The sequence below is a fragment of the Panthera pardus genome, unplaced genomic scaffold (assembly GCF_024362965.1).
Source record: "Panthera pardus isolate Hobbes unplaced genomic scaffold, ASM2436296v1 HiC_scaffold_11, whole genome shotgun sequence".
NCBI classification, from domain to species: domain Eukaryota; kingdom Metazoa; phylum Chordata; class Mammalia; order Carnivora; family Felidae; genus Panthera; species Panthera pardus.
In genome coordinates, this window is record NW_026526666.1 from 86,877,851 (window position 1) to 86,898,326 (window position 20,476).

Genomic DNA, 20,476 nt, shown 5'->3' on the forward strand with positions numbered 1-20,476 from the left:
TCTGGGTCAGGCTTCCAAAGGAGCGGGCTGAGCATGACCCAGGAGCCCGGAGATGAGCTGACACAGGCACCTTGAGCTGCCGCTGCCTCCGCTGCCAGCCCCAATTTACCTCACTCGTGGGGAGGGGTCATCTGAGGCACCTGCCCGCAGCGAGGCAGAACTAAAGCAAGACTAGATCAACATTCCCACCAGGATTTTTCTAAGAGCCAATTTTAGGACGATGAAATAACATCTGGATTATGTTATTGGCTCTTGGCCCTTAGAGGTCATCTGGGAGACATGTTGTCTGATAAAAGTCAGCAACGAACAAATGGTGGCTGCTGTTGTTATTTTTAAGTAGCAGAGCAGGGCACAGTGGTTAAGATCATGGGCTCTGGGGCCAGACTGCCTGGCTTTGGATCCTAGCTCCACCATTTACCATCCATTTGACCTGAGGCAAGTTACTTAACCTCTCTGGGCCTCAGTCTCCTTGACTGTAAGACTGGGTAATAAGAATACCTGGTTTTTACAGTACTGTGAAACTTAAACGAGATCATGTACGTAAAACAGACTACAGAGCTGGGTGAACTTTAATAATAATCACTGATAGACGAATCCCTTTTGGAACATCTTGACAGCCACTGCTTGATCCCCTCAGTAGTGAGGAATTCAGTGCCTCAAGAGGGACAATTTGAGTTGTCAGACAGCTTGTTATGCAAAACCAATGTCACCTTCCTTGGAACTTCTACCAAGGTCTCCGGTCTTTTCTCTGGAACAAGTTTGTTTCTTCTTCAAAGCGACATTCTTTCAAATATTTGAAGGCTAGATTACAGCTGCCTGTTATTTGTCCTCAAGGTTGTAATGACTTGTTCAGTTTGCCTTTGCCAACTATAAATTTGAAGACAGCAGGGATTATTTCTGACGTGGCCATTGCCATATTCCCAGCACAAAGGAGGAACTCTATTTTTTTCCGAGGGAATAAACTGTCACCATGCCTCCCTTTTTCAGACCACTATCCTTCACTCATTCCTTATATATGACATGAGTTCCAGATTCCTTGCCATCCAGGTTGATAGGCTCTCTTAAGTCCTCCAGTTTACCGATGCAGTCTTTTAAAACTCAGTGCCCAGGAGTAAACTTTCCAGACATGATCTGACCAGCAGAGTAGACCACAGAAACGTAAGCTGCACATGCTTTCTTTCAATAAAGCCAAAGGCTGAAAGTATCTTCAGTAGCTAAATCATTTAAGACTATAGTCCATTAAAATTTCTGGAACTTGCTTCTAAGTGGAGTCCCTCCAACCTCTCCTTGAACAAGGACTTCCTACGTCATGTGCCACTTAGGGGCCAAGTTAACAGACGATGGGGATTTTCTAGCAAACGCAAACTGATTTGGCTGTGAGCTTTAGGGGGGACCACTTACACTGGGGTAATGGAGCTGAGAGGCAACAGCAGGCCCCTAAGAAAGAGTCCGCATAGAGTTTATATTCCTTGTGGACTGTGCTTGCATAGACGCGGACATTAGTCTGAAGGAGACAGATGAGGAACTGCTCGAACCCCACGCAAGGTTCCAGCTCAGAGGCGCTGAAGTAACTGCTAGATTGCCAGGGCAGCAGCTTATGCTCAGGGACAGGGCGGAAGTCCAGTGCTTTGAACAGGGGCACAAGTGAGGTCTGCACCACAGCTGGATAGCCTTGATTTTCCTCTAGGCTCTTTAGACAGCAGGAACCACCCAGGCTGGCAAAGCCAGGGACAGATGAGGAAGGGACAGCAAATGTTCCCAGGCACAGTCTGGATACACTTCTCCAGATTCCCCCAACCCCACAACCCCGGTGCTCTGGTATTAGCACAGCTTGGGGTGGGGATGAGCCCCACTTAATCCGCCCTGTGGGCACAGTCACGGCTTTCAAGCTGACATAAACACAACGGTGGTTGCAAACGACTTACCTGCCAGAGCAAGAAGTCGCTGAGCCTCACTTCCCCAGAAGTCCGGATCAAGATGTCAGGGTGAGGGGAGTGGTTGGTATAGAGGCACTTATCAAGCAGAGACTCAGAAATATCACTAAGGTGAGTGAGGAAGAGACAAAGATAAGCACACATCTCTTTCTGGATTATTCTCGTGGTGAACTCATACTAAAGGCTTCCCAGTTTATAGAACACCATTAGCCAATACAAGCAGAAGGACCCTAACATCCAAATGAGTGCATGATTTGAGTCCTCACAACTACACAAAGTATTTCTATCTTCATTTTATAGATAGGGAAACTGAGGCTAAGAAAAAATAAATAACTTGCTCAAGGTTATTTCACTACAGGCCTAACATCGGATGCACCTATGAGACTACGTCCTTCACTTAAAACGTCTTGTTTTTTAAAATGCACATATCTGACCCTGCAATTTGATGCAATACTAACACAACTATTTTTAATAAGTATGAATCTAAATGCACTGATTGGGAAAGATGTCTCAGATCTAACGTTGAAAAAAGCAAGCCTCAGAAAATACACAATGCAGAAAACATACGCACACACTCAAATACTCACATATATGAATCTATGTATCTACAAAGAAAAAGTTTAGAAAGACACACACCATATTATTAATAGTGATCACTTCTGGAAGGTTGGATAAGAAGGAAAGACTATCTTTATGTACTTTTGTTATTGTTGGAATTTATCATAAAGAACATCTTTTAAAATTTTTAAGTCATATGGGCCCTGAAACACCACAAAAAATCCACATTACTTAGGATTTAAAAGAACAGCAATACGCCCACCCCTCCTGTGTTTGTTAAGAGCTACTTTCTCAGGCAGACAGACATTTACAAAGGTGACGGAATGGAGACAGAATGGGGACCGCCACTATGGAAAGAGGGTATTTGCAAGGCTGGTGTCTGCTGGGTCCAAGAACACTGTTTACTGGTCCTTGCCAAGCACCAAGAGGCAGAATTTGGAATCTCTAAGTGGTAAGACTTGTATCTTGGGAAGGGTCTAGCAAGTAAAAGTTCTTAGTGGGAAGATTCTTCCAGGAGCAGGGTGAAAAAGAGAGATCTGGGCAGAGTATGTAAAACAAGACTCTACACTTACCAGCAGTGTGCCTTTGGGTAAGTCATTTCATCTCTCAGAGAGAGTGCTGCAAATCAGAGGGAGCTTTTTTTTTTTTTTTTTTTTTGGTAACATCATATGGGAAACGATATTCACTTACGACTTGCAAAACGAAGGGCTCTAATTCAGATTTCCCTGATAATCTGATAGTCCTGTCTTAGCAGCATGGTCTTAATCCTCTAATTAAGAAATTTGAGACGCTGTATAATCCATGTAATTTCTCTACTCCCTTATCTTTGAAATGGGCAAATCTGTCCTACCTACTTATAGGTTGTTTTAAGGGTCAAATGAAATGAAATACATTTTTTTAAAAAGTGATCTCTAGACCCAATGTGGGGCTCAAGCCCACGACCCTGAGTCACATGCTCAACTGACTGAGCTAGCCAGGTTCCCCGAGAAGTCATCTCTATTAAATAAAGTAAAATACCAACTTTCACCTATAAAATTAGAGTAGTTCACATTAAAGAAAAAAAAAAAAAAGGCTTGACAAGAATAAGGCGAAATGGACACATCCAGACCCAAATCTGGAAGAAGCCATCTACAATGCTGACAAGAGTTAAGTTTATAGATTTCGTTGGAGCCTTATTTGTAATAAGGAGAAATTAAAAACATCCTACATAACAAACAACTAGAATGATTAAGTAAATTAAAGCAAGATATATTCTGCGGCCATTAAAAATAACTTGAAAAATTACTGAAAACATGAGGCACGTGGGGGCGCCTGGGTGGCTTAGTCAGTTAAGTGACCAGCTTAGGCTCAGGTCATGATCTCATGGCTTGTAGGTTCAAGCCCCGCGTCGAGTTCTGTGCTGACAGCTCAGAGCCTGGAGCCTCTTGGGATTCTGTGTCTCCCTCTCTCTCTGCCCCTCCCCCGCTCATGCTCTATCCCTCTCTCTCAAAAATAAACATTAAAAAAACAAACAGGCATGGAAAAGGGCTCATATTACAACATCAAGTGAACACAGCATGATTCGGGTTGCAAAGTGTTCAGTGTGATTTCTTTGGTTATAAATACTTATGTCATTACTAGATTTGTGTTCTAAAAAGATGACTCTGGCTTAACCTCCAACCATAGCTGATCACTACTTTTGTCAGCACCAGCTTGTGCCCTGTGCATCCATTACTGTGGTACACAGCACCGTGGATTACTCATTTGTGTACACGAACCACACTGTGGAGCTGCTTGAGGGCAAGCCCCTTGACACACGCATCTCTGTATTCTTGCTCTTCCAGCATAGGACCCTCTTGGGAGAGACTCCATACGTGTTTGAATAAATGAATGAATGAATCACTGAAAACAGATCTCAGAAATAAACACATGCTGGTTTTCGGAATGTGAGGAGCTTACAGGCTAAAAAAGTTTTTGAGGGGCGCCTGGGTGGCTCTGTCAGTTAAGCCTCTGACTTCAGCTCAGGTCATGATCTCACAGCTGGGGAGTTTGAGCCCTGCGTCGGGCCCTGTGCTGACAGCTCAGAGCCTGGAGCCTGCTTTGGAGTCTGGGTCTTCCTCTCTCTCTGCCCCTCCTCAGCTTGGGCGCTTCCTCTCTCTCTCAATAATAAGTAAATAAACTTAAATCAAACAAATTTTTAAAAGTAAAGACTAAAAATAACTTTTTTTTTATGACGTACCTGCAAACACCCCAGAACCCCTCACAAGTAGTAGACATCGTCATAGTTTGATGGGAAAAACCAACTCCGTTGATTAAACTCACACACAAATACTTAAGCATACAGGAAGAGCTAGAAAGATATATTTAAAATCAAAGTATTGCCAGGAACATTGGGGTGGGATCCTGGAAGATCTAAATTTTCACCTTTATATATCCAGTAGTTTGCAAATCTCTGAACGTGTATGGCCTTTGTAAAAGTATGTGTGTACCGGGGCTCTGATCGGCCCAGTGTGAGTAGAACACCAAGCTTTCTAAGGTTGTAGCCTCCTTACCCTGGTGACCCTGCCCAGCCCATGCCATGTCTGCTTGACTAATCCCATGTAGGTAAGTTACTAAGCCATGCAGGGCAAAGAAAACAAATACGGGAAAACTTACGGAGCAAGAAGAAGAAGATAAAGGTCAGTGATTATAGCAATATGTTCTGAATATCAATACACTGAACTAGGAGGCAAAATCAGGTTCTAGTTCGGGGCGTGAACACATACAAATCTACTTGCTAAATAGCATTCTTTCTTTGCAGCGTAAACGTTTGTCTCTTTATTTATTTTTTAAGTTTATTTTGAGAGAGAGAGAGAGAGAGAGAGAGAGACTGAGACTATGCAAGTGAGCAGGGGAGGGGAGGAGAGAGAAAGAGAGAGAAAATCCCAAGCAGGCTCTGCTCTGTCAGCACAAAGTTCAAAGTGGGGTTTGAACTCACGAAGTATGAGATCATGACCTGAGCCAAAACCAAGAGTCGGATGCTTAACTGACTGAGTCACCCAGGTGCCCCAACATTTGTCTCTTTAAATGAAACATTCACTGTAAAACACAATAATACTGTGAACAACTATGAAATCACCCCACAAGTCAAGAATTAGAAAATTACAATGCACGTGCATCTACTCACACATCCTTCTTCTTCTTACAGATCTCATCTTCCTGCCTGCCCTCTGCCAACTTAACCAGCATTTTCATTTTTTTCCCCCCAACAGTTCATTTTCAATCCACGACCTAATTGACCTCTCTACAGGCTTCGACCCCGTTGCTCCCACCAATGCTCCCACCCTCCCAACCTGCACCAACCAATTCCCTCTTCTCTTGGCTTCTGTAATACTGACTGTCTGGTTTTCTTCCTGCCTTTCTGGCGGCTCATCTTCTTTTCTCCTTAAGGCTCACTCTCCTCTACCCAGACAGCAGAGCTTAGAGTTTCTCGGAACTGCATTCTCAGCCCTCTCTCCTTCTCACTCTAGACTCTCCTCAATGTACTCATGTCCTCTTTGCTTCGGTTACCAACTGCTCACAGATGACCTCCACACTGATATGTCCAGTCCCCATCCCTCCTCACAACTGTCGATCTGAGAGCTATGTTCTACATCTACCATATATCCCAAATCACACTCCTGACCTTCCTCCTCATACTGCATCTGCCCTCAGGGGTCTGTGGCACAGGAAGGGCACCACTCTGCACTGTTCCAGAAGTCAAAAACCCTGCAGTCACTCATAACACATCCTTTCCCCAGACCCAGTCCATTAAGGCCTCTCGATTTTATCTATAACACTTCATGCAGTCGATTCGACCTCTTCCTCCTCCTCCTCCACCACCCCCCCCATCCCCAGTTCCATTCCGGGTAATCTATACCCGAATTATTCTAACGGCCTTTCTGCAACTGACAAACTCCTCACATTACCTCTTCTGTCCCCAGTTACTGCTTTTCCTTCCTTCTTTCACGACTTATTTCCTTGGCAAAGCCTTTCCTACCAGGTCTATTCCTCTTGCTATAAATTCTTTTTGTACTGGGGCGCCTGGGTGGCGCAGTCGGTTAAGCGTCCGACTTCAGCCAGGTCACGATCTCGCGGTCCGTGAGTTCGAGCCCCGCGTCAGGCTCTGGGCTGATGGCTCGGAGCCTGGAGCCTGTTTCCGATTCTGTGTCTCCCTCTCTCTCTCTGCCCCTCCCCCGTTCATGCTCTGTCTCTCTCTGTCCCAAAAATAAATAAAAAACGTTGAAAAAAAAAAAATTAAAAAAAAATAAAAAATAAAAAATAAATTCCTTTTGTACTATACGCCAATGCTCATATAGCATTTATCACCATTATAATTGTATATGAATGTGCAAAATAGATTATTGTCTGTTTCCTTTACCAGAGCTCCTTGAGAACAGGAAATATGTATTTTTATTCTTACCACTGTACTCCCTCTGTACAACAATGTGCTCGGCCTTTATGTGGCACTTTTAAAATGTCTGTTGAGTGAATAAATGACTGATTGAATGAATGAACTATGTGGCACAGAAAGACCACCCAGCTGTTGGAAAGGAAAAGGATTTATAGAATAATGTTAAAATCTGTCTCCTTATGGGGCACCTGGGTGGCTCAGTCTATTAAGTGTCTGACTTGATTTTTGCTCAAGTCATGATCTCATGGGTTCGTGAGATCAAGCCCTGAGTCGGGCTCTGTGCTGACAGTGCAGATCCTGCTTGGGATTCTCTCTCTCCCTCTCTCTGCCCCTTCCCTGCTCTCTTGCACACATTCATTCTCTCTCTCTCTCTCTCTTGCTCAAAACAAACAAACATTTAAAAAAAAAAACCAAGAGGGGCGCCTGGGTGGCTCAGTCGGTTAAGCGGCCGACTTCGGCTCAGGTCATGATCTCGCGGTCCGTGGGTTCGAGCCCTGCGTCGGGTTCTGTGCTGACCGCTCAGAGCCTGGAGGCTGTTTCGGATTCTGTGTCTCCCTCTCTCTCTGACCCTCCCCCATTCATGCTCTGTCTCTGTCTCAAAAATAAATAAACATTAAAAAAAAAAAAAAAAAAAAAACAAGAAACAGAAAAACACCAAAAAGCCCCCACAAAAACCCTATCTCCTTTTCTTCTAATTCTATTCTCCCTGAGCAACTTTTTGATTTTTAATTAAGTTTCCCAGGTAAATCAAATTATCCCCAAGAAGGGAATCCAGAAAATTCCTGGGTCCCAAGATCCCAGATGCTAGAGGTAAAGGACAAGAACTCTGGAATCAGACAGCATTAGAAAGGAGTCACCTCTGGCGCTGACCGGCAGACTAGCCGGGGGGATGGTCACTCTAATGCTCGGCTCAGTTTTCTCATCTATAAAATGGAGTAAAACACTCAAAGCTCTCACACAGGGGATTAATGACTGAATGAAATACAGCACATTACACACTGCCTGGGTTCTTTCTGCTGTTATTTTATTCTTGCTCTTATTAGTTTATTAATATTATTACCAAAAGTTACACTAATAATAACATGAGAGGGACCAAGTGGCTAGATGACTTCCAGCTCTAGAAAATTAGGATCTCACATGTTATTTATGAGGAACAATATTCTTTTCGAAAAATACCTGAGTCTTGCGTGAAACTGTAATATGAAGAGACCTAAGGACTATACCCCCCAACAAGCTGTGTTCCTGAAAAATCATTCTAGGAAAAACACTGCCAAAGGGCCAGGAGGATGTCTTTTTCTTCTTCTTCTTTTTTTTTTTTTTCTAAAGATTTTATTTTTAAGTAATATCTACACCCATGTGGGGCTTGAACTCACAACCCTGAGATCAAGAGTCTCATGCTCTACGAAGTCAGCCAGCCAGGCGCCCCATGGAGGCCTATTTTTTTTTTTTTTTTTAATTCCAGTACAGTTAACACACAGTGTTATATTAGCTTCAGGTGTAAGAACATCATTTTTTAGTGAATGCCTCGGACATGCTATCCGTTATACCATTTTTCTGGGGCTTCTTAGTGTTTGGTGAACACAGAAATTCTGAAGTGAGCTATAACAAGCCAATCCTAAACTCTATGGGGGGGGTGGGGGGGCAGGTGAATCATGCCCCAAATCTGTCCACATGTATCCCCGATTTGACTCCTGGCCCAAGTACATGGCGCGGGAAGTACACGCCTGGTTTCCCTACCAGTTACCACGCTAAACAACTAAGGGTACCTGGGGTCCAGCAGGCCTTGCTCCACTCCCCAGGCCATCTCTCTCACAGCATTACTGATCTCATGACGGGACGTGTATGCAAAGCAGACATTGAGGAAACACCTGAGAAAGGAAGACGAGAATAATTTAGCAGAGGACAGGGACTAAGGACTGGAGTCACTGCTTGCGGGGCACCGCTTCCCCGCAAGAGCAAAAAATACCAAATGGCAATCATGGCTATCACTGAAAGGTGAGATGATGAATTGTGTTTTCCAAGTTTTCTTAGAATGACCATGTCATTAGTTTTGTAACAAGGTGAACACTAAATGACACATACGAGCCTCCCTCCTACTGCCAACCAGCTTTCAGAGGATGTAATCTACTGTGATATTAGCACAAGCAAAGTAGAATACGAGGCAAATCTCATGCAAACTAATCCACTGCCAAACACATATTATAATCCAAAGGCACACATAATGAAGTCTGGATTACTGAACTCTCTTCGCCTCTGCACCTGCGTGACCTCCCAATATCAACCTATTCATGGGTTAAAGGAGTGGAACAGGAAAAAAATTTCTTCAAGGATCTGTCTTCAGAGACAGGGATACAGTGTAGACAAAGGTGGGGTATCAGGTCCTGGCAAGTCCGGGCCGGTCCTCAAGAACCCTGATCCAGAGCTCAAGGCCATATCCACAGCTCATCCACTCTATAGCCCTCATTTCCGCCCTGTCCTCTGACAAGTAAAATAATAATTATTATTATGTACATGTGCATATGTAAACATACATGTATATGTATATCTTGCGGGGGGATAGACACATGAAGGAAGAGAATGAAAAACTACGTATGTGCACATGTAACATGGTATTAAGGACCATCTCTGGGCTGTGCTGCAGATGCAGGAAGTCTCTAAGCATCTCAAACCCCTCTTTGCCTCTTGTACCAAATGCACACCCAGAAAGACCCAGCACGTCTCTTTAAAGCTAGCAGGGAGTCCAAGATTGATACAGGTCCCTCAGAGGAAATCTGAACACTTACTTGTTGTAGTTCTTGGTGGCCTGTACCGCCTGTGCAATCAGCTCCTGGAGATCCAAGGGCAACAAATGCAGATCGCCCAGGACCCGGATGCATACCCCATGCTTCTGCAGTTTCTCCCTGGTCAGGAAAAGGAGGCGGGGTTGGAACAGAGAGCCTGTGGAGCTGGAAAACTGATGACACTCACCTCCCGGTTTCTAAGTGCTTTCCTGTGTGTGTCAAGCACTGTTCTATGCAGTATTCTGTGCAGTATTTCACTGCATCCCCTCCACGACTCTGACAGGAGTTCAGCACATTCCCCATTCTCCAGCAGGAAACTGAGGCTCAGGCGCGATAGTCAGAGACTGCCCAAGGTCAAACGGCCATCAAGCGCGGTATCAGAAAGAACTGAGTCTGTCTGGGGTGCCCAGGTGGCTCAGTCAGTTAAGCGTCTGACTCCATTTCGGCTCAGGTCATAATCTCCCATTTTGAGAATCTGAGCCCCGCGTCGGGCTCTGCACTGACAGTGAGGAGCCTGCTTGGGAGTCTCTCTCTCCCCCCAGCCCCTCTCTCTCAAAACAAATATAAATAAACTTAAAAAAATAATTGGAAAAGAAACCCAGGTCTGTCTGATTTGAGAACCCGAACCCAAATTCTTTACCACACATTACACCGCTTCATGTGTCCTTGTGGGCAAGTTGCATTTTATGTACTTAGTCCCGTTTTGACAGGAGAATAAACTCAAGGGGAGGAGCTGTATTATTCATTACTTCTGTACCTTCTGGTGAAATATGTTAATAACAGCAACATCTAACATTAAGTTTATGTTTACTAAGTGCCAGATGTTGGTCTAAGTGCTTCACACGCATCAACACATCCCACCCTTACCCCAACCTTTGAGGCAGAGACCACTATCATTCCCCTTTTATTGACGAGGAAACTGAGGCACAGGGAGGTTAGGTTATTTGCTCAACCCCAGACAGCTGGTGGGGGGAAAGCTGAATTTGAACCTAGGGAGTCTGGTTCCAGGGCCTGTCCTCTTCATCATGGCATTTCACTGCCTCCATACCGTAATTCCCAAACTCTGCACAGTGAGCATGAATTCAGTTACCCAACCAGCTTCCCTCACCTGGGGATGCTAGGGAGAAACTCAATGACTAGCGTTTGGAAAATGGGAACTTAATAGCAAGAAGTATACTGTAAGGTGGGGTATCAGGCATGTCCTGGAGAACCCTGATCCAGAGTGCAAGGCCACACCTTAACAGCTTATCCACTCTATAACCCTCATCACTTTTCTTCGAGGGTGAAGCAAGATCTAACCACCTATTTTTGAGAATCCACTGAAGCGGCCACAGACAGGTGACTTGAGTGACATCTATAGGGAAGGAGAGGCAAAAGCCCTGGCAAGGAGCCAGGAGATCTGGGTTCCCAACCCGGTTCTGCCGTGAGCTTGCTGTGTGACCATGGGCAAGTCTTTCACTTCTGTTCATTCTAGGGTTGTTTCCCAACTGATGAAACTAAATTAGGTCAGTGGTTTTCCCAACCTTCCTTTCGCTAAGAGCTCTTTCTTCATAATAAGTGTTACTCAGAAGCCCAATATATACGACAAGTAAAATGCCAACCGGCACCCTGTGCCCTATTCCCTCTGGCTTCTTTGTATACCCACTGCTCAGAACTCTGAGGTTCTGGGGCACATTGTTGGAAAGCCACTGTTAAAATCTCTTCTTGTTCTGTCCAGGACTTTAGAACCTAAGACTGTTTCCTCTACTGCTGAATGAAGACAGTGACCTCAGTAACTCCTCTACCTCCGTGTATTTTGATCTTTCAGGAACTGTAAGATTACTTCCTGTGTTTCGGACGTCAGCGTAGTAGACCACAGCTCAGCTCTGGAGTTGGAAAGATCTTGTCTGTCTTGGCTCCGCCTATCCAATAGCTGTGTGACCCAGCAGGCAAACCTAAGCTTCTCTGGTTTTTACTTTCCTCCTCGCTACAATTGGGATGATAATATTTGTCTCATAGGATAATGTGAATATGAAATGAGAATACATGTTAGGCTCAGGACCTGGCACATAGTATAAGCACTTTAAAAAGGTGAAATTAGGGACACCTAATTCCGTGTGGCTCAGTAGGTTAAGCGTCCAACTTCGGCTCAGGTCATGATCTCACGATCCATGAGATCGAGCCCTACACCAGGCTCTGTACTGCCAGCTCAGAGCCTGGAGTCCGCTTTGGATTCTGTGTCTCCCTCTCTCTCTGCCCCTCCCCTGCTCACGCTCTGTTCTCTCCCCCCTCAAAAATGAGTAAACTTAAAAAAAATTTTTTTTAAGGTGAAATTAGTGTGAATAACAGAAGAATCTGAACCACCCCCAGCCCCTTGGGTGGGAACTCTGAGCCACACGGGCTCTGCTGGGGACCAGGAAGCAATGTCTCTGGCTGAGTCTCATCATCCAATATGGACAGAGAAGCCCGGCCACCCTCCCACCACCAGACCCAGACAGGGACAGAGATGACAAAACTGTTTAGGCCCAGCTCCACTGGTCCTCTAGGCTCTCTATTCTCTCTGTTCTCTCCCTGGTCTTGGTATGGGAGGAGCTGGGCAGAAAAGGGCTGTTATGAAGATTCTGGGACAGTCCTGGCTGGAAAGGCTTCCATGCTTTCAAGCAGATAATCTCCATCAGACTTCTTCTCTGCCCCTATCTGGCATTGCTCCCTAAGTAAGCTTAAACTTCATGACAGCTAAGAATCGTACTGACTCTTCCCGGTAAAGGCCTCTTAGACATCATCTGTCCCTTCCAAGAGAACATGCACAGCAATATAGTAACTTTTCAGGGATGACTACGTGGCAGAAAAGGACTTTTTAAATGTTTCTCTCATGCTACTCCCTGATCACGGTTTATCGGTCATGGGGTAGAAATCTGATGCAAGTGGGGTATTAATTAAGGGCTTTAGTTCATTCTGGGCTGCTGTCTTGAAGCAGAGAAAGGTGGAATGCAGAGAGAAGGAAGAGGCGCTATCTAATGGATTTCAATTCCTGGTTTCAGTTTTGCCTGAGGCTGGCTATACTCATCCTTGCATTCTGTGAAATACCTCTATATCCTCAGATAATTAAATGCCCCCTTTAAAAAAGGGGGTGGTGGTGGTGGTGGTGGAGAAAAACTAGCTTGCCATCAAAGAGACCTGACTGGGGTGCCTGGGTGGCTCAGTCAGTTAAGCGTCTGACTCTCTGTTTCAGCTTAGGTCTTGATCTTGTAGTTTGTGAGATCGAGCCCCACATCAGGCTCTGCATTGACAGCATGAAGATGTTGGAGATTCTCTCTCCCTCTCTCTCTCTCTCTCTCTGCCTCTCCTCTACACACTCTTTCTCTCTCAAAATAAAATAAATGAACATAAAAAAAAAAAAAAAAAAGAGAGAGAGAGAGACCTGACTAACATTAAAAGGGTTTAGAGGTCCCTAAATAAGCCTCAGGTAAGAGCGTTGAGGGTCAGTGTGGGGCTGGAGGTGGTGTAAGAACACACTCCCCCATCCCATGGCATCTTACTGTTCTTCCATCAAGCGGCTGAACTTCTGCCGGGCCAGATCCATTAGCCCGTCTACCTCACTCTTGGAGCGTTTGAAGTTCTCAATGCTGAACGCGTAGACCGTCACCTCTAGGATGCCCAGGTTCAAACACCAGCGCAGAGTCTGAGAGGGAGAAGGCAAGGAGCTAGGATACAAGGAAGGGAAATAAGAGATGCCTCCGCCCCGACTCAGTGTTGGAGGTGAGAGGCAGACTCTTCTCCTCCCCAAACCAGGTAAAGCTAGGACAACACCAGTGTTTCTGTCAGAATAGCAAACCAAGTAAGTAGAAAGCCACCACTTGAGAATATGAAAAATGTGAACTTAGTGAGGAGTGCTATGCTGGTATTGTTGGTTTACTGGAAAGAACTCTTCACTGAGAGAGTTCTAGGTTCTAGTCTCAGACTCCACCATGCGCTTGCTATGTGACTGTAGGCAAATCATTTAACCTCTGTGGGCCTCAGTCTCCTTATCTGTAAAACAGGAGCACAGTCCATCCCTTGCAAGGTGGCTGAAGACCGATATAAAACACCAGGTTTTATTATTCTCGGCACAACTTCATTATTCCATTAGACCGAGAGGCTGATGAGTTCTAAGAATACAGGCAGCAAGTGCACAGCCGTGTAGCAGTGAAGTCTGCAAAGGGTTTTCGCATTCATTATTTCATTCGATTCTCCCAACAGCCCCTTGAGAATGTCATGACTGTTTTCATGCTTACTTTATAGATGAGAAAACCTGAGGCTCAGACAGTAGATGAAATGTGTCAGAAGGCCACAGCCCTACTATACGAGTCCGTTCTGTGAAGTTCTAGAACAGCAAGACCTCAACTCTAGTGACAGAAATCAGAACAGTGGTTGCCTGAAGAGGGGAAGAGGAAGTGGGACAGGGTTTGACTGGGAAGGGAGGGGCACAAGGGAACTTTCTGGAGAGGTGGAAATGTTCTGTCTTGACAGGGGTACAGATTAGACAGGTAAATGCAACTGTCAACCACACACACCCCCCCCCCCCATTCTGTGCATTTCACCAGATGAAATTATACTTCAGTGAAAAGAGAAGTGAAACTCCTATGTAAAGCCGGGCCCCTGGGGCTGCTCTAATCCAGAGCCACTAAGGGCAGAGAGCGGACTAGAGCTGAGAACGGCAGTGTTGAGACAGGGAGCCTGTCTCCACAGGGGACACAGACATTCAATCAGAACTGAACTTGAAGAAGAAACAAAGCAGAAGAGCTGCCTTTCTAATCCCTTAACACACATACATGAAATTCGTTGCCACCTTGGGAAAATGACCTGTGAGAGCTTCACCCCGGAACAGGCTCAGGCTCTACACACCTTACAGGGAAGCCACCCTTCGACTGGCACATCTGGATCAGAACCTACCACTGACTGGAGTCAATATAGCTGTTAATAATCACAACTTCAACTTTTTGAGCGCTGCCTTTATGCTAAGTCCTGTGCTACGTGCTTTTCACTGTGCCATTTTGTTTATTCCTCACATCATCTCCGGAGGTAGAGATTACTGCTGTTCTCATTTTACTGACGAAGAAACTGAGGCAAAGGGAAGCTGTGTAACCTGCTGCAGGCCACAGCGCCCGGAAGCGGCAGAGCAAGGGTTACAATGAGTTCTGAGCGACTCCAGACCGTAAGCTCCTCGGCGCTAGGCAAATCTGCCTCTTACTTAGTCGCAAAAGAGAAGCTGGGGTCAGCAAACCAGAAGACCACTTCAGCGTGTTAGGGAGCCCCACAGCCACTCACTCAAGGCCAAAAAGATCAATGCTCTGGCATCAGGCCATGTTCTTGTGCTGGGAAGCTGAGGTCTATCCAGACCATATTTCCATTCTTCTTAAAGTCAGCTTCACAACAACAGACAATATTCCATTCTTCTCGTTAAATTTAACGTTTTCCAATTTACAACAGGTATTAAAACTGTAAAACGGGGCACGTGGGTGGCTCAGTCGGTTGAGCGACCGACTTCCGTTCAGGTCATGATCTCACAGTTCATGAGTTCAAGCTCCACATCGGGCTCGCTGCTGTCAGCACAGAGCCCATTTAGGATCCTCTCTCCCTCTCTCTCTCCCCTTCCCCTGCTGTGCTTGCTCAAAAACAAAAAACAAAAAACAAACATAACTGTAAAATGCCCATGACCTTTGCTTAGAGTGGTGACTCGGGCTGTCTGGCACCTTTCCTAGTGTAAGCACTAAAAGGCCTCAGGCAAATCAGGATAGGTATAGTCACCCTACCTTTGTTCCAGAAATGTCACTTCAAAAATTTATTCTAAAATTGAACTGTTTAAGGGGCGCCTGGGTGGCTATGTCAGTTAAGCACCTGACTCTTGGTTTTGGCTCAGGTCATGATCTCACGGTTCGTGAGTTCGAGCCCCGCATCGGGCTCTGTGCTGACAGCGTGGAGCCTGTTTGGGATTCTCTCTCTCTTCTTCTCTCTCTGTCAAAACAAGTAAGCTTAAAAAAAAATTATTAAAAAAAATGAACTGTTATAATGTCTGGTAATAGTGGAACAGCTAAACAACTTATGTCAGATCCTTATGATAAAATATTCCACAGGCATTAAAACATATAGGTAGAAAACCTATGTATATACACCTAGAAAAGGACTTGCCAAAATCTCGTGTAAAACAAGGTTACTGAAGATACAGATGTCATTTTTATAAATGTTAGTCACGTTAGAACATATTACAAAGACTGGGATGAGGCCCAGAAAACTATAAACTATTGATACACTAAGGTGTAAGGGAAGTCAATTTTGTTCTTGTTTCTAATATTTTGTGATGATTCACTCTGTAATTTGATTTCTGTTAATGCTGATATGAGACCCATAACAAGCAAGCAAGTGATAAAGAGCTATAAAAAAAAATACTGTCAAACCACAGCAAACTCAGCACCTGATTTTCTAGCTACAGTCCAGTTCTCCATAGACCGTTCCCTGCCACCCACACTCACCTCAGCCAGCTTGTTGAAGCCCTGTGAGTGGCCTTCCTGCCGCTCTACTTGGCACTTCTTGGCGTAGCGACGGTTTCCATCCATTATAAAGGCAACGTGTTTCGGCACTGGGCCTGCCTGGGAAGTGAGAAGACAAATGATCGGCACAGAGAGCCACGAAACCCCAAGCTGATAGGCTTGAGTTCTATGATAAAAGCCCCCTGAGGAAGGGAACTGGGTATTCTGTGCTTTGGCTCAATAAATGGGTATTAAGCACTTTTACTTATGCATGTATTTATTTATATGGAGCACTTACTATACGTCAAGTACTATGCTAGGCTTTTTATACTTCATCTAAGTTTTTTTGGTTTGTTTTTTTTTTCATATAAACCTATAAAGTAAATAGCAGTGTCTTCATTTCACAGGTGGGAAAAAAAAAGTCTCAGAGAGGTCAAGTGACTTCCACAAGTCACACAGCTAAGAAAAGGCAAAGTGGGAATTCACACGGAGGTCCGTATGCTTTTAGAACTCATTTTTAACCACATGCTCCTGACCACCACTTTGGTTTCGTGTCTCCACCTGGCAGGCACAGGAACGATATTGATGGCTGTGGTCCAGTGCAAGGGTATCCTCCACAGAAAAGAGGAATCCACTCGATCCAATCGCTGCCACACAGGAATGGGGGCCCAACGTCACTGATCTTCCAATTACATAAGAGAAGCCAAGCATCAGGACTTGTATCAAAATGTAAATGTCAAGAGCCATTTCAAAGCAAACAAAAAAGACATTTTGGGGGCCAACAAAACTTCTTATCTGGCGTATAGCAGCCTCTAGTTGTCTATCACAGCAAAAATTCACTCCTTAGCCTAATTTCACTGGCCTTAGGGCCTCTTCACTGACTGCTTCCTTTGCACCTCTCCAACAGTTTTGGCTTTTGTCCTCTACATGTAGAATTAAAAAAAAAAAAAAAAATTTTTTCCAGTCAAATCATGTAGTTTGTTCTTCCCAACAAGTGACTGCTGTAGTTCCCCAAAAAGATACTTTCTACTTGCTTGCCTGCTTGAGATCACTTGGCATGTGTGTTTGAGTGTGTATGTGGGGGGGAGGGGAGCGGGGGGAGGCTTTGCTGACTCATAAATTCACTGCTACCCACTGCTTGACAGTCTGTGGTTGAAAGACAAAAATCAGGCTGGCTGGCTTAAATCTCAAACCTGTTATATGGACAAAATATAACATTGTTGCGATTCCTAGAGAAGAAGCAGAGGCAAGATTTGGGGAAGTAAGGGGGTGTAGAAACTGGAATGATCATAGTCCTCAAATGGCTGAAAACAGCCCCAGTAATAGCAGTAATTAAGAACTGCTAGACAGAGTGCTATTTTTGGTGTTATGTTTCCTCTCATCCAACAACTATATAAAGTCACAGGGTTAATAAATGATACACTGGGACTTTTGGTCTGTTAGTCTGTCTCTAGAGCCCAAACTCTTACCCATCATTCTCTACTGCCACATCAAGGAAAGATTATTCTATCTACATCCAGAGAACAGTACAAGGAAAAATAGATCAAAGTTCCAAGTAACAAACTTCAAACTGTAAGGAAGACCTAACAGTCTATGATATTGGGAGGTCCTGGGGTTCTTGAAAGCATGAAAATTAGGACAATTACCTGCCAGAAACGTAGACCTGGAAGTTACCTTTCAATTCAGACTCTTCGGTTCCATTGCTAAATTCCACTTAACATCATGGATTACTACTCCATGTTAATAACAGGTTTTGACACAAGATTACCCAACTAACAAGCAGGCCAACTGGTGCTCACCTTTATGATGTTGGCACAGAACCGCTCCCAAAGTGACAACTCTCCTTCCTTGATCCATGACATAGCTCCTGCCCTGGCAGAGGATGAGCCCAGAACAAGAAGACACCAGCCCGGTAACCTTGGATAAACAAGAAAGAGAACAAATCACCAAAGCTTGCAAACAGCTTCAGATGACTGTGCAGAGTAGCCAGCATTAGGATCCAAAGACACTGGTCTAAGCCTATAACTCTTCACCACCCAGAGTTTATAGCGAATGAGACCTTTGGGGTAGAGGCCTTTCTCTAGTTCTGGCTTGGTGGACGTTGCTGCTATCCTCTTTTCCTTGGAAACTGCACCGACTTTTCTCGGACATCCAAGTCGCCTTCCTGCCACACCACAGTGCCTGCATCCTGATCCTTCCCCGCTTCTTCCTTCTCCATCCTCCCAGAGACCGTTTCTCATTCTGCGTTCCAACACACCAACCCCTTCAGGGGTTGCACCCGACACCTCCAACCTCAGAGGTCTCCCCATTATCATTCCCTCAATCATCTCCTCCACTAGCCCCTTTGTTTCTCCCACAGCCGCCCCCCACCCCCCGTCCCGCTCAGTCACCTCTCTCCTCTCTCGCTCACCGCTTAAACCCAGCACCTGCTCCACTCCACCCGGAACCTTCCGACTGCTCCAGTGGCTCGACACTTCCTCACGACGTGGCGCTGGAAGAATATGTCATCGCCGGGCGCTGGAACACGCCCCCTCCCGCCACCCAATGGGCGGCGTCGGGCCCTGCGCCTGCGGGCTTGGAGGAGGGGCGGTGCTAACGTTCCGGCCAAAAGTCGCACTCCCGGAGGCGGGGCAGGGAAGAGCTGCGCTCACGTGACCGAGTGGGGCGGGCGGGTTCCGGGCCACGTGCTTGGGGACCCGGCCGGGAAAGGCGGGGGTGAGATCGCCTCCGGGAGCGGAGAGGTCTGTATCTCTCCGCAGATCGGGAGGCCTCGGGCGGGCTCCCCTAAAGAGCGAGAATTCGGGGATCCCCATGCCGAAGCGCAAGGGCGTTACAGCCGCTGGTGGCAGTTTAGGACTGCTGAGGAAGGAGTTTGGGCGGTGTCCCGCACGCTGGAAGGCCTAGAGACCTGGCCCAAGTCTTTCAAATCCTGTATTTACTGTTTGCAGTTTTGTTTAGTGGATTTTAATCATTTGGCAAATTCCTAGTTCTAGTCAGTTTCACAGACCCAATTACTATCAATCCATTTTGTGCTGATTTAAAGCACTCATATTTTAAGATTTTCAGATTCAGGACCTACCCAGAGCAACTCAAAATGGGGTTGAGGCCAGAAAGCTCTGCTCTAAGAACGACTAATAAAATAACTGAGAGGCCATCGATTAACCTTGATAGAAAAATCATAGGCATTAAGCTCCGTACCAAACCTTTAAGGAAAACTGTTGCAGGAATTTGAGCACTCACAAAAGGAACTGAGTTGTTTTCTGAAAATTAGAAAAGCAGGGAAAACAAAAACCCCAACTTTACAATTTCCAAAGAACCTTGTAGTTTCTCACTTTGTAATCTCATCCGAGGAACAAGGTAAGGAAGAGTTACTGCACTGGTAACTCCCAGTTCATCATGTGTCTGATGAAAGGGTTACTTTTAACACACATGATCAAAGAAAGCCCTAGAGATGAGTAACCCACCCATGAATAGTCTTAAGCTTTTCCATCCTTCCTGCTTTGCATCCTGGGATTTAAGTTTCAGCCTAGCTGATTACTTCAGTTTTGCAGAAGACCATTTACTGAAGCCCTGTAATAGTTTGCTACTTTTAGCAGCTTCCATGGTCAGCTTTGACTTTTGGGCGTGAAATCTCTGGAGTGGATATGTAATTTCTTGGCCTTGTTCTGCTGTTTCTGTGCGCTTTGTGTAGTAAATGGCATGCCTCCAAGCAAGTTTTTTTCTTCTTAAATCCTTCCCTTGGGGGTGGGGGAACTAGATGTTTTAAAATACAATGTTCATTAGAAGGCTAGCACACTTGCACTCCAATAAAATGTTAACGTTTTTGTATAGCTAATCAGTGTTACTTCCTCTGGCCTCAATTTCCCTAGTTCCACATATTCCCCTCCCTGGGGTGCTACAGGGGGTTAATTAATTAAGATTTGTAAAAGGCTTTGAGGAGCAGGGGAGAAAGTATTAGGGTCTCATGCCCCAAGCCATGGCCCCATCCTTTCATCCCAGCCAGTGGCACAGGCAACCCCATTCTTATGCATGCCAAGCTCCTAATCCCCTCTTGAATGTGGCAGCTTCCAAGGAAAAGGACAAGAGGCCTTAACTAGAAACAAAAATCCACTGTAATGAGGTGCTAAGAGGACTGAATTTTCAGGATTCATTTCTAACAAAATGGCTGAACAGGAAACTTAATGGTTCTTCTGTGACTTCTGAGTCCCAATCCAAGAAGGTGGGAATTATGGAAGAAAAACACCCTAAATATCCAACAAGAGGACAGTTTCAGTACCAATAACTTTTTATTTATTCATTGGATTTTCC

The 20,476-nt window shown here is 45.2% G+C and overlaps 1 protein-coding gene across 3 annotated transcripts in view; it reads right to left on the minus strand.

Moving 5' to 3' along the window:
- The window catches only part of DHDDS (dehydrodolichyl diphosphate synthase subunit), a 28,566-nt gene extending 9,868 nt beyond the window's left edge, over positions 1-18,698 (minus strand). For 2 of the 3 annotated variants that reach the window (XM_019432430.2, XM_019432427.2), the window contains exons 1-7: positions 18,579-18,698; positions 17,968-18,085; positions 16,172-16,288; positions 13,202-13,344; positions 9,687-9,803; positions 8,670-8,771; positions 1,926-2,040 (exon numbers count right to left, since the gene is read on the minus strand). In XM_019432430.2, the coding sequence (XP_019287975.1) occupies positions 1,926-2,040; positions 8,670-8,771; positions 9,687-9,803; positions 13,202-13,344; positions 16,172-16,288; positions 17,968-18,030 (657 nt within the window). In that variant the 5' untranslated portion in view covers positions 18,031-18,085; positions 18,579-18,698. Of the gene's footprint in view, positions 1-1,925; positions 2,041-8,669; positions 8,772-9,686; positions 9,804-13,201; positions 13,345-16,171; positions 16,289-17,967; positions 18,086-18,558 lie in introns of all 3 variants that reach the window. The other variant, XM_019432429.2, reaches the window with a different exon arrangement.
- Between the last annotated feature and the right edge of the window lie 1,778 nt (positions 18,699-20,476).